The following is a 13957-nucleotide window of genomic DNA, read 5'->3' as shown; positions in this document are numbered from 1 at the left end:
CTAGACATGACTAGGAGATATCATAGCCAGGGGATTAAATGGCCCTGAAGAAAAAGCAGCCACCAGATGAAATTAAGCTAAACAAGTTTTTCTTTTTAAAAAAAGATGTGAATATACCTGTCCCTCCAGGTTTGCAGCTTTGACTTTAGCGGATTTGATTATTCATGGATTTTATTAATATGTTCTCTCTAGGAATATCTAGGTCCTCCAGTGCAACTTTATGGTCAACTTTAACCAAAAGTTGCACTGAAGGACCTAGAGACTCCTAGAGAGAACACTCCACTAGGCATTTGTAGCTCCTCCAGTGCAATTCTATGGTCAATGTCTGGCAGATGTTAACCACAGAGTTGCACTGGAGGACCTAGAAATTCCTAGAGAGGTGTTCTGTCAGGTAAAAAAACAGTCTTTGGAGTTTATCACACGTGAGGAATTTCTCTTAATTTCAAATGAAAAGAAAGTGGGGCTAGAACGCATTCACGTGAATTCGCTAGTTTAGCAAAATTATGTGAATGCTCATTGCATTTGAACTGGCTCCCCATTGCCCAAAAATAGCTTGCCATTGCCCAAATTTGCGTGTGGCAGTCTATCACACAATAATGTGAAACCCCATGATTGCGCTCCGACTAACTTCTCATTGCCCGAATTTGTGTGTAGTGGGTTATCACGCAATAACGTTAAACCCCATGATTGCGTTCAGATTGCCATTGGATTATACTTCCAATTTCCCTTGTCTGATAAACTATCCTGTCTTATTTGCAGTTTTTCCACATTCACTGCACCTAACACCAGTGAATGGGGAGGGGATGAGTGTGCCTGTCTTAAGAATTTTTTTAGGAGCAGGAACTGTACCAAAATAAAAATAAGAAATTTCTGCTTATGGATGAAAACTTGAAAATATTCAACACAACTCTACACAGTTGAAACAGGTGTTAAGATAATTTTGTCTAGAAAAGCCTGCAGTGTGATCAGAATAGAATGGAGCACACCACTGAAATGCTGGTATCAAGACAGATGAAGACAAATCTCCATCTTTGTTCTCCAAGCACAATAGAGAGGTGGTTAACATACTACCAGGAAGGTACAAGGCAGTTAACAAAAACAACCCAAATGTACTGAAGTTATGTCAAGAGCTTAGATTTATTTACTCAGGTTTAACTACCAACACACTACAGGGCCTGCAGTCAAAAAATAAGGTACACTCACAAGTCTCCAGCCAGATCCAAGGTGAAAGTGCTGGAATAAGTTCAAAATGAGACCCTGGCACTCAAAACAGACTTCTTGCAGCCTAATTTTTTGGCTACTGTCTCGGTTAAGGAAGGGGAAGGGCACAAATAAACAGCTTTTCACAATACATATATCTTTTAGGTAAAGAATAGCAAAATCAAAATATATTGTAACAATATATTCCTACTCAGAACCAGTGGGACCAAAATCTAGTTCTGGCACCAATGACCATACCCAAGTGACACTGTCTCAGTTTCATTTCCATTATTAGATTGGGTCTCGTGGCCTTCATTATGTTTGGTTATGAGTTTCAAAACAAAGACCGTAGGGTGGCTCCTTTAAGCAGAACTGGTGCCTTTCTTTCACATAGTACAAAGAACTCAGATCTTTGTGTCAACCCCCAACTTATTTCTGTCCTAAAGGCCACAATAACAGTCCCTTATTCTTTGTTTCCAGAAGACAGAAAGCAGGCAACAAATTAACAGGGTGGGAGGCAGAGGCACTAAAGGTGATGGGGGAAAAAACAAATTTAGGAGGAGGAGGAGGAAAAAAGAGCAAGACACAACCAGGGAGTTATTTTACCTCAAGAGAAAGAGGATTAACTGAGATGCAAGGAGGAAAAAAAAATAGATCCAAGCCACATGTTTACTCCCTGGGTTTCGCTGTTGAGGTTTTAACCTTTGGGAAGATCCTCCTTTTAAAAAAACATAGTTAAACTAGAAATGCAATTTGGCTCCTCAGCCCAGGTTCCTTCCCTCCTCCCTTGGAAGATCTTTACCCTTCCATCTTTTCCCCCCTTTCTTTCTCTCCCCCCTCTGAAATGCCACATAGGACATGAACGGACAGCACCAAGTGAATTAAAGGTCATCTTTGGTGGAACCAGTTCCTTTGTGAGGACCCCCACAGGATTAAGTTTTCACATATTCCCCCCTTTCTTTCTTTCCCTCCCTCCTTCTCTCGCTCTCTCTTTTTCTTCCCTTGCCAAAAGAATCAAGTCACTGGCTCCAGGCTCCCAGCCTTCCTCCCACCCTGAACTGAGCCTCATTCATTAGCTGGAACCACCGCAACTCCAACCAAGCCAGGAAGAAAAACAGCAAACAGAGCAAGTGAAAGAAAGACTCAGATTGGTTATTTTCAAGGGGGGGAAACACTTGGGCAGCATCTCTCTCTCTCTCTCTCTCTCTCATTCCCTCCCTTTTTCTCTCCATGTACTTCTCTCATCATTCCATGCTGGTCACCCTCCCACATCCTCTGGGCAAAGCTATCCCCACACCTTCGTCATTCACCAGGGAGAGTACTTTCAGCCACATGAAGCAGAACGAGAAATAGTTTTTGTAGCTCTAATATGCATTCCTTAAAGAAAACACACCAGGCCCCTCTCTGCATTCTTCAGGCAAGTTATGCACCCAAGCACTCGCGCACACACATATTCATTCCTTTTCATTCTCTCATACACACTTGGCCTTCTGCACAGCTTTCCTTTCCATTGCTTTTGTTTCCCCTTTCCTCTGCTTTAAAGATAACCCTCTTAACACCAAAACACCCCTTTTCTCTAGCAACAGAGGACACAGGAGGAAAAATGGCCATAGTTCCAAATACTTGGTGGCTCTTTTACTCCCCACGAATTGCTTCACGCAATGAAAAACCTTTTGTTTCCCCAGCCATAGCTTTCAGTGCATAGTACTCATTAGAAATAGACATTAATTACACAGAGCCAGAAATGTTTCATTGTTGGGACAACATTTTTTTAAGTCAATGACAAGTGTGGAGTTCATGCTGCATTGTTAAGTGAAAATGGTGTGCAGATAAGTAAGGCTATTGTTTATTTTATTTATTGGATTTATATCCCGCCTTTCTCCCAAAATGGGTTTCAAGGGTGGCTACAAGCCACTACTAGAAAAATGAAAAAGAAAAAAAAGAAAAGAAACGACATCAAGGGCACAACAGAGCCATGCGCTTTTATAAAGGCCACTTCAAAACACTGGGTAGGATGTAGTCTGTCATATTCAGGGCAGACTTGATGAAAACAAGACTTAATTTAGTCATGGCTAACTTAGGTCTGCTGCTTTCAGTGGGCCTTGCCTAAGGATCAGGAAGCTTGGACCCAATTCAATATGACTAACAGATAGACACTATACACAAAGAGAGAGTATATATCTACTAAAGCTACATACTAATGTCCTTTTCACATGACACACAACAAAGAAACACATTCCAAGAAGGTATCAAGAAGCCATCCTTCTTCCCCCCAGACAACTTGACACATATACCAAAGTGCTGGTTATGACCTATAAAGCCTTATATGACTCAGGTCCGGGCTGTTTGGCAGACCGTATCTCCCTCTAAGGGCCGGCCCCAGGCCCTGAGATCCTCTAGAGCAGCCCTTCTCTTCATCCCACCACCATCATAAGTACAGTTGGTGGGGATGCAAGAGAGTGCCTTCTCGGTGGCTGCCCCTGAACTGTGAACTTCACTTCCCGGGGAGACCAGAATGGCCCCCTCCTCACTGGCCTTCTGCCGGCAGGTTAAAACCTTCTTATGCAGGCAGGCTTTTTAAAACAGAATCTTCTTAAATGACCAGCTTAAGGTGTTGTATCATTTTAAGTGTTTTAAAATTTTATCTTTTTAACTGCATTTTTATTTTTAATAAGTAATCTATTTTAATATTGTAACAATTTAATTCCTCTTTAATGTATCACTTTTCTGTGTTTTTAACTGTATTGTTCTTTCAGTGTTGTGAGCCGCTCTGGGCCCCAGTTCTAGGAAAAGAGAGGCACATAAATAAATATAATAATAATAATAATAATAATAATAGTAAGTCTGATATTCAGAGCAATACTGCCTCTGAGCAAACCTACAGAGTTACACTGGTGCAGTGGCATCTTATACTAGATCTCAACAAGCTTCTAGCTTTGAACTACAACTTCCAGAATCTCCCAGTGACCATGGAATGCATCTACACAGTAGAAATAGTGCAGTCTGACATCACTTCAACTGCCATGGCTCCATCCCACTGAATCTTGATGCCAGCCACAGATGCTGGCAAAACGTCAAGAAGAAACTCTTCTAGAACATGGCCGCATAGCCTGAAAAATCCACAAAAAACTATGGATGCCGCCCATGAAAGCTTTTGACTTCTTTATTGCATTGTTTGTTGCAGACCTGCTGCTGTAACCAACAGTAAAAATCTGTGTTCCTCTAGCCTTCCTTCACCATTCTCCCAATACTGATGCTTCAAAGAAACTTCAACTAGACAGGGAACAAGGAGGAAAAGGGAGGCTGGGCAGATATTTAAAAACTGTAAAAAGGAGCTTCTTTATCTTTGTTTGTCTTCAGATCCTTTAGAAGACTTGTGCATGAACTGTCTTTATTCCATCCCAAAGGTGAAGGCTTGTTTGTACTGGATAACAGCTTTATTTCTCAGGAAAACAATTTGGAAGCAATGTCTCATGTCAGTGAAAAGCTCTGAAAGCTAGCCTTCCTATCTCAAAGGTTGATAACATCAATCTCACAACTTCTTGGGATAATGTTAAGAGGGCTACCCACCTATCTTGAAATAACTGTATGAAAGGGGAAAACAAAAAGGAAGCATTGTGTATACTTTTCTATGAACTGTCCCCTATTTAAACTTAGATAAGTTATTACAACAGATAAAAGGCACCCTGAATGCCCCTGATGACAGCTCATTAAAAGTCTTGTTCAAATACACTCTCCAGCAGCCTATCTCAAGTGTGTAAAGAGAAGAGAAAGTTAGCTTTGGAGAACTGCTACAAACACTGGGCAGCATCCAACCAGCATTAAATACTTTCAAGTCCTAACATTTTCAATGGGTGAGATGTAGATGTGCTAAAATCTCTGCCGCTGATATCAATGGGACTTTAAAACTAGTTCAGTATGGTCATATAGTACTCCCCTGTTTCCTTTCTGACTCTAGTCTCTCTAGCTACTAGTGAATTTTCAGAGCCACACTTCTACGTTTGCAATGAAGTTAATAAATCAAGCAGAATCCAGAACAAATGCTCCTTCACATGGCAATATTTCAGCTTTTGTTTCAGAGCTTACGCAGCTATTATGTCACCCTTTCCTCTGTGAGTTGAAACACTCTCCCACTTCTCCCTCATTAAACTAAATATCTACAGAGAGCACAGTAAAAATAATTTAAAAATATGTTTTTAAAGATTCACTTAAAAAAAAAACTATCCAGCATTTTAAGGCTCTAAACTTACCTGCACAAATACTCTGTCCTCAAAATACAAACACAAACCAGAATTTTAGACCTACTTTGATGAGGGTTTAAATGCTTGAGAAAGCACCTTTTACCAATCCTTTCTGTGTTAACTTAAGAGAGCCCCTTAAGAAAGCATTCCACCAAGCAAATGATGTTATTTCCTGCACAGCTCTAAACCCTCACCTCTCTCCCCTTCCCTCTCCTTCTGCAGCGGGCCAGACAGACCAAGATGCTATCAATACACAGCGTTTCAAAAAGAGCCTCCCTTTAAAAGCTAGTACTTCCTTTTGCTTATTTCATGTGGTATCCTGCGGAACTCAACCCCACCCTTTTGCAGACTTCAGGGCTTTTTCTTCTTCTTCTTCTTTAAGCCACCTAACAGTATTATCGTGTTATTCTTATTCTTTCCTGTCATTTTGCCACTTTTGCCAGTTTTTAAATCATCCCTAAAGTTGGCTTTCCAAGAAGCAGGCAACCCTGGAACGCCAGAGCTACAATTTGCTTTTCAAAATTAAAAGAAAAGAAGATCCTGAACTGGTCGTCCCCTCCCTTCCACCTCCTCCTGCTCATTTGATTAACTCTCATTAGGGCCCTTTGAACAAACAGAATACTCCCCTCTCAAATGACACAGGCAGGGAATATATTACACTAAAAGGAAAGCAAACAAGGACTCACTTAAATATAACCATGCTGAATGCAATTCCTGGAGAGAAAAGCAGGCAGGCATATGCCAGCACACACACACTTAGAGGAAAAGAGATGACATATTTCTGATGTTTCAGTTGTAGGCTAATGAATGGAGCACAACAGCTCCACAAATCATCAATCAGGCCAGTACTCTTTGGCAAAGGAAAGTTATCTTACAGAAGGTACACAAGCTCAGATAGGCTTTTTTTTTTCAGGCAGGGAATCAGGCAAAAACAAAAAAATTAGGGGATTCACTAGGCATCTCATGAGGCAGGGCCTCACGTAAAGAAAAGGCAAAATGTGGGTTTAAAAAGTGGCCTCCTTCTGGTTAAAATCAACTCACTAAGGCTGGATTCTGTGCAAGGTTGCAGCCAGCAACGTTTGAAGCATGTTAAGAGGTGAACAGGTCTCCAAACCAGACCCTCTACTGCTTTTTCCTCAGAGAGCTAGGCCTCAAGATGTTGTCTTTCGACCCATCCCCAGAGACCCAGCCAATCCTAGACACAAACATTTGCGAGGCTGTGAGCTACCAAAATGTCTTACACCCCACCTTAATCACCAAAACCAGCCTGAACTTGCAACCTTGCAAAAAGCAGGAGCCTGCTCCGGCACACCCCTGCAGTGGACAGTATATAATTTAGCTCTCGCTGCATAAATCACATAGGCAGACAATGCCCTCAGCTAACTGCTGGAAAGGAACTGCTAGTCTACTGGTAGTCTCTGTCTACAATCACAACCAGTTCTTAACAATAGAGGATGGATAGAGGCTTGTTACTCCAGAAGTGCAGACAAGAGACAACTTCATACTATTGATGCCTGGAAAAATCAGGTCTCAGACAGCACTGGACTGAAAAGAGACAGGCCACACTAAACAAAACACAAACATGTATAATCTCAAAGGGATTCTGGCCACCCAGTTGACAGCTAACATCAGCAAAATCTTTAATATCTGGTGGCAAGCAAATGTAGGAAAACGCAAGGCAATAGCTGCCCTGCATTTTCCTAGCTTTGCTTGCCACATGGACATCTAGCAATGGAATAGTCAGATTGCTAAATATGAAATCACTATTCAGTCCTGAGCCCAGATCAAGTGCCAACTCAAAGCAGTGTGAAATAATTGTGCCCAATTATAGCTTTCTGTGGTAACTGAACAGAGAGTTTTTGGACAACAAGCACACATAGAGGTCTGTGTTTACTATGGAAAAGAAACTGATGCAGGGTTTTTGACAAGGTCCAGATTCCTTCCCCTTCAGTGTACTATTAAAGCTAATGGCCTGAATACTATTGATAATCCCAGTCACAAATCAATGGGATATATTTATGAGATTCACCATTCAACAATTTACTCAGTGCATCTAATTCTAGTTGGAACTAATCAATTCATCTTCAAACCAAAATGAGTTCCATCATCCACTGAACATCTTCAGACAAATGAGTTTCTGATAATTCCTAACATCTGTGAATCCAAAGGTTCTCATTCTTAGGAGGAAAACAGGACTAATTATCATCTACCTCACCAGTTTACAAAAGCAGAAATTAATCCTCTGCTAGGATGCCACTTAAACTATAACAATCTAAAACTCCAGAGTCTGGCACAGTTTCCTTTTTGGATGACAACTCCCAGAATCCCCTAGCCAGCATCCATGCACAAGGACAGAAATCTACAGAACCGGAGCTAGATTTATTAAAAGTACTGAAAATGTACAGCAGCATGGATCCAAATGAAAGCCTGTTTCTTACCTGAAAGCCCCCCAGGGGCTAGATAATTAGTTCCTCCTGTTTCAGTGGAGGAAGGCACAGAGTCTGGACAACTTGCTGCAACAGAAAAGGGGAAATGAATTAAGAAATAAGCATAATGTACCACTTAAAAAAAATTAGCTCACTGCAAACAATGTCTCCAGCCAAATGAAGCACATTCCGCAGGGTTTAGTAGGAAGTTATTACTAATTGTCTGCACAGAGACAGCACAATTCTTCATGGTACATCCACCCTAACTCATCACCCTTGTCTAGGCTCCACTCTGCCATTTAATCACATTAGTCAATGAGCACACAATCACAGACTGGCTGGAAACATCTTCTCTGCCCCACTCCCACCTTTTCTTTTGTGGGTTGACTTTGTTTTCCTGGTAGTCACTGATTACTAAAACCCAGTTTGCCATGCCTAAGCTCCATGTAGATCAAAATCAAAAAGGAGTTTGAATTGCTCCATTACTGAGATGAAGTGAGGCAGTGAGTTGAGTGAAGGAGAACAAAGGAGGAAACACTCTTTGCCAAAGGTATTTCAATATTTTCCATTTTTTAAATGTTCCTATTTCCTTATTATTTCAACAGGAATCCATCCATATTTTCCCCTTGTTCCACCAATGCTTCCATCTATTATTCCTCCAGCATTTTGGGTGTTGTAATATTTGCTTTTCCTACAGTTTCAAGATGCTTTTTAATACCTGCCCAAGCACTCTGCCAATTAAAAGAAAAACTTAAGTTATACTCCTCTCATGACAACATATTTGGGATTAATACTGATCTACTAAACATCTGATAATACTGATCTACCTTCACCTATGCAAACAATGGACAAACAGTCTGACCAACTGACTGGAAAAATGTACTTTTTGGACCACAGTATCTAGAGGCCCACAGACAACATGGGCACGATACTGGCTGAAGGATTCTGGGAGTTGACGTTCGACTAAAATAACTTTCCCAAGTGTATAAAAACAGTACCTATCCAAGTCAATTGTTCTGCATGTTAAAGACATATATAATTGATGGCTGTTACAGTTACTTGTGAAAATTCATTGACATGTGTGTTGATAGTATCTCAAGTATTTCTCTCCTTGAGCCTAAAAACACAACTGACAATAATGTCACATCCCACATTTTTATTTTGTTGTTGTTAATTGCTGTCAAGTTAACTTCGGTTGAAGTGTAATGATGTATCATTGAATACTAAAGTTAGGATTGTCCATGCCATTGTAGTTCCAATTTCTATGTATAGTTGAAAAAGCTTGACAGTGAACAGAGCTGATAGGAAAAAAATCAACTCATTTGAAATGTGGTGGTGGAGAAGAGTGCTGAGGATAAAGAGGACTGCTAAAAGTCAAATAAATGGGTCATTGAACAGATCAAGCCTGAATTCTCCCTGGAAGCCAGGATGACTAAACTGAGACTGTTGTACTCCGGTCATACCATGAGAAGATATAACTCATTAGAAAAGACAATGATATTTGGTATGGTAGAAAGCAGTACTAAAAGAGGAAGACCACATTCCAGACAGATAGACCGAATCAAGGAGGTCAATGCCCTGACTCTACAACACTTGAGACAGAGTGACTTGGAGGTCTCTCATTCATAAGGTCACCATAGCTCAAAGTCAACTTGATGGCAGTTAGCAACAACTTTGACTTATGGTGGTCCTATGTGAGAGAGACCTACAAATCCCTGTCACCAGTAGCACTGCTCAGGCCTTGAAGACTCAGGGCTATGGTTTCCTATGGTTCACAAGTTAATTTCCCCAACCATTTAACAGATAGCTGGTCATATGAAAAACAAGGCTACCTGATTTTCAATTAAATCCACCATGCTCATGTATAGTTGCAACCTCATGTACAAAACCTCAAAAGAGATATAACACTTAAATATGGAGTATCTCTCTCAGACACTTGCCAAAACCTAACTCATTCTCTTTACAGATAAAACTATACACAAAAATATTGCCAGCACCTCTATTAATGGCAGGGGGTTGGACTGGATGGCCCATGCGGTTTCTTTCAACTCTATGATTCTAATATTGATGACTGTTTAGCAGGCAAGCAGAATAGCCTTATTCTCAATATCCTGTTGTTGGAGAAAAGCTACTTTTTGGACCGTTTCTCCTAGAATCACACAGGCAGCATTGTCACTAGTCCTGCTGCCTGTGGGGTTCTGGGAGCCATAATCCAAAGAAAGTAACATTTTGAGTCTCTGGGCAAAATATGTCCATGCCAACAGCATATCCCTTGCAGAGATAAGCATTCATTATGGTGAGAACCCTTTTTAAAAGAGCAAATAGTACCAAACACACCACACCTATATGACTTCTGTGATATGACCTCTTCAGCTCTTACAATCATGCTTAAATTAAACAAAGCACTTAGAACCAGCCTCTTATTATGTCCTATTAACAATAATACTTATTAATATAACCTCCATGAATTGGATATCTTAAAGGGACCCAAAATGATACCTCTTGGAACTCATGAACACTGGGTTGGAAATGTTTAAAAAGCACTTGTTATATCAACTAGAAGACAAGTTGAAGTGTTTGGAAGAGATTTTCTTCCAAGATCTTGGCAACTAAAATTCAGAGACAAATTATTGTTCTTTTTTTTAACTGACATGAAGTTTGATTGGGTCGGTGAGGAACAGCAACAAAATATGTATGAGTCACATTTCCAAGAGAGCCAGCATGGTGCAATGGTTTGAGCCTTGGACTACAACTCTGGAGACTAGGGTTCAAATCCCTGCTTGGCCATGGAAACTCGCTGAATGACTTTGGGCAAGTCATACATTCTTAGCCCCAGAAGGCAAAGGCAAACTGCCTCTGAAGAAATCTTGCCAAGAAAATCTCATGTCAGGTTCATCATAGGATCGCCATAAGCTGAAAATACCTTGAAGGCACACAACAATAACAGCAAATTTCCAAGGCCACATGTTCTCAGCATCCAGATTCTTAATCATAAGCAAACCCTTTTAAATGAAAACAAGAAAGGAAATCCAAAGCCAATCTGTGTACACGACACCTCAGTTTACTGGCAAATTATCAGCACTGTTGGCTATATACAAAGTAAGGTCATGTGGCCTTACAACAAGAATACAAGATGACAGGGATGGGCACATACTTAATAGGCATCCCTTTTCCATCCATCCCTATATTTTGTTTGTCCAAGAACTCGCTACTGAACTGATAGGGAAAGAACTGCATGTATGTGTGCGTATGCAACTATGTAATCTCATTTTATCAGAGTCAAGTATAACCTTGAACAGGAATATACAGTTTAACAGGATATACTTAATCAAACTGAAAACAATGGGGCAGACAGGAAATTGAGTTACTTGTGAAATACTTTATACTATGCACTTTCTAAATGTACAGTGTTTTCTATCTTCTAAGGAAACAACTTTTTTTAAAAAAACTTTTTTGTAATGAGGCATTTCGTCAAAATGCTTCATCTTCAAATGGCCCATTACCAAGAACCCAAGAACTGGAAGTCGCTCTGTAAAACTAGTTACTTTATTGCAACCAATTCCTTACCCATAACTCATGTATTATTGTTATAGCAACTTAAGGAATAATTTCATATTCTTATAAACTAATTGTAACTTTTTAATTCTTTATATAGTTATGGGGTGTGCAGGCTCAATAAACAATAAGAGAAAGAATATCACAAGGTTCAAGTGGCAGCTTATATAGGTGCCCTGCAGCAGGTATTAAGACAACAAGAAGGAACATGGGAGGAGAACCTTTTCTGTACCACAAGCTAGTGGTCATGCAGCATTCAGGTATCTTTTAATGTATACAGTAGGTCATTCAGTCAAATGAGTCTCCATTTGTAGTATGAAACAATACAACACATATATAATGTTTAGTACCTCACTTAAAACAAGACTGCACACAATTATAGCAACATAACCTACCAAGAAAACAACAATGTATGTGATCCCACAAAATGGGATTTTAGAGAATCCTGATATTATTATTTACAACCAGTATGCTAATATTGGCTGGGGGATTCTGGGATTTGTAATCCAAAACAGTAACCCCTTTTAGCTTTTGATCTGGAAGGTCATGCTTTTCCCATCCTCATTATAATAGATTTTATTTCTTCCAGGTGTACCTCCTACCTGTGCATATCTAAAGAGCTTTTGCAAAATGTCCCACTGTATTTTTATACACAGAATATGCATAGCAGACATGAATTTTCTTGAACTGCATTTCCTGTTTCCAAGAACTCCAAACTTTCTATCCATCTACCTACCTACCTATTGAATTTATATTCTGATTTTCTCCCAAAATAGGATTCTAGTCAAATAGTCAACATGATTATTGCAACATGACATTCATCAAATGTGAACTTCTATATCATCTCAAATACCATTCATGATCAGTCCACAGATCCAGCTGCCAGGCATCAACTTAGGAGTAACCAAAGGCAGAATGACTATGTATGTATGTATGTACATATGTATGTGCACATGTGAAGTTGCACTCATTTTCAAGAATCAAAACTTGACCCATCTGACCTGAACAGGGAGCATGACAGTATATAGATCTTATAAGTTCTGCACTATTCAGAATGAATTAGTACTTCTGCCTCTCAACAGCTCTGTGTAGCTTTGCCGATTCACTTCTTTGCCTCACATAACCTCTTCCGTACAACTGGCCTAATGGCAGGTATTTGCATATCTCATTAGGATGATCTGAGGTTCTCTAAATTCTTGTTTATTTTGGAAAGCTTCCATTAGGAATATCCTTTCACAAGCATCTCCGATTGAAATCAACTAAACAGGATCCAGACATGCTGGTGTTGCAATGCAATTCTTGGTGTCAAGAGTAGGGCGGGCAAATGTTTTGAATTTCCAAGCATAAATTTGGGGCTGAGAATTTCTTTCCAGTCTTCATGCAGAACTATGTGAACTGCCTACCAAAGTTTCTGTGATGTTGTAGCCTGTATAATGTCAGAATGGAAAGCAGAGAGGGCACAGCTACCTTTAATTGTTATTGTCAACTGCCATCAATTAAAGGTAGACATATGGTGGGTGGCCTTATGAATGAGAGACCTCCAAGTCACATTGTCATCTTCAACCCTGTTTACACCTTGCACACTCCAGGCTGTGGCTTCCTTGATTCCATCTATCCATCTGCAATGTGGTCTTCCTCTTTTCCTACTGCCTTCTACCTTACCAGGCATTATTGTCTTTTCTAATGACTTGAGTCTTCTCATGCAACAATCACAGTTTAGGCATCTTGGCTTCTACAGAGAGTTCAAGCTTGTTTTACTTAGACCCACTTATTCATCTTTTTAGCAATCCATATTGCTAGAATTCTCCTCTAGCATCACATTTCAAATGAATTGATTTTCTTCCTATCAGCTTTTTTCATTGTCCAGGTTTTACAACCATTCATAGAAATCAGAAATATGATGGCATGGATAATCCTGACTTAAGTAGTCAATGATATACCTTTTATGGTTGTGTAGAAAAGCGCATTTCAGCAGGTGTTGTTTGTTATCTGGTGGTGTGACAAGCAACAGCTGGTGAAATTCTCTCATCTGCACAACAATTAAGTATACAAATGTCCTCAACAGTTTTAATTCTGACAACTTTAATCACAGATGTGGCCAAAGCCACATTCGACAATATTTCATAACCCAATAGCCTGGAATGCCATTTACAACTGGGTGAATTGGATCTGGGCATCCACTGCTAGCTTGTAAAAGTTTTTAATATTTTTGTTATTGCCACCATGAATTGCTACAGAGATGGTTCATATTAAGTATCAGAGAAAAACACCACTACGTTTTGCTACTGTTGCTGTGTGCCTTCAAGTAATTTCTGATCAATGGTGACCCTAAAGCGGACCTATCGCTGGGTTTTCTTAGCAAGCTTTGTCCAGAGGGAGATTTTGCCTTTGCCTTCCTCTGAGGCTACAAATGTGTGGAGTTTCCATGGTTTCAAGCCCTGGTCTCAAGAGTCATAGTCCAATGCTCAAACCACTGCACCATGCTGGCTCTCTATCTTTACTATATTACTGCAGCTTTTTTCCAATGAGCTCATA

At 40.0% G+C, this 13957-nt stretch overlaps 1 protein-coding gene across 1 annotated transcript in view; it reads right to left on the bottom strand.

The window, feature by feature from the left end:
- LOC149324202 (SMAD family member 7-like) overlaps nt 1–13957 on the bottom strand; it is a 61420-nt gene that overhangs the window by 35819 nt on the left and 11644 nt on the right. The window contains exon 3 of the mRNA XM_089497540.1: nt 7880–7954. Coding sequence (XP_089353666.1) covers nt 7880–7954 — 75 coding nt within the window. The remainder of the gene's footprint in view (nt 1–7879; nt 7955–13957) is intronic.

This window comes from Sceloporus occidentalis, unplaced genomic scaffold, assembly GCF_023333645.1.
Source record: "Sceloporus occidentalis isolate IW3139 unplaced genomic scaffold, rSceOcc1.0.p SCAF_1, whole genome shotgun sequence".
NCBI lineage: Eukaryota > Metazoa > Chordata > Lepidosauria > Squamata > Phrynosomatidae > Sceloporus > Sceloporus occidentalis.
Note: the sequence above shows the minus strand (reverse complement) of the source record. Positions and strands in the feature narration are given on the sequence as shown.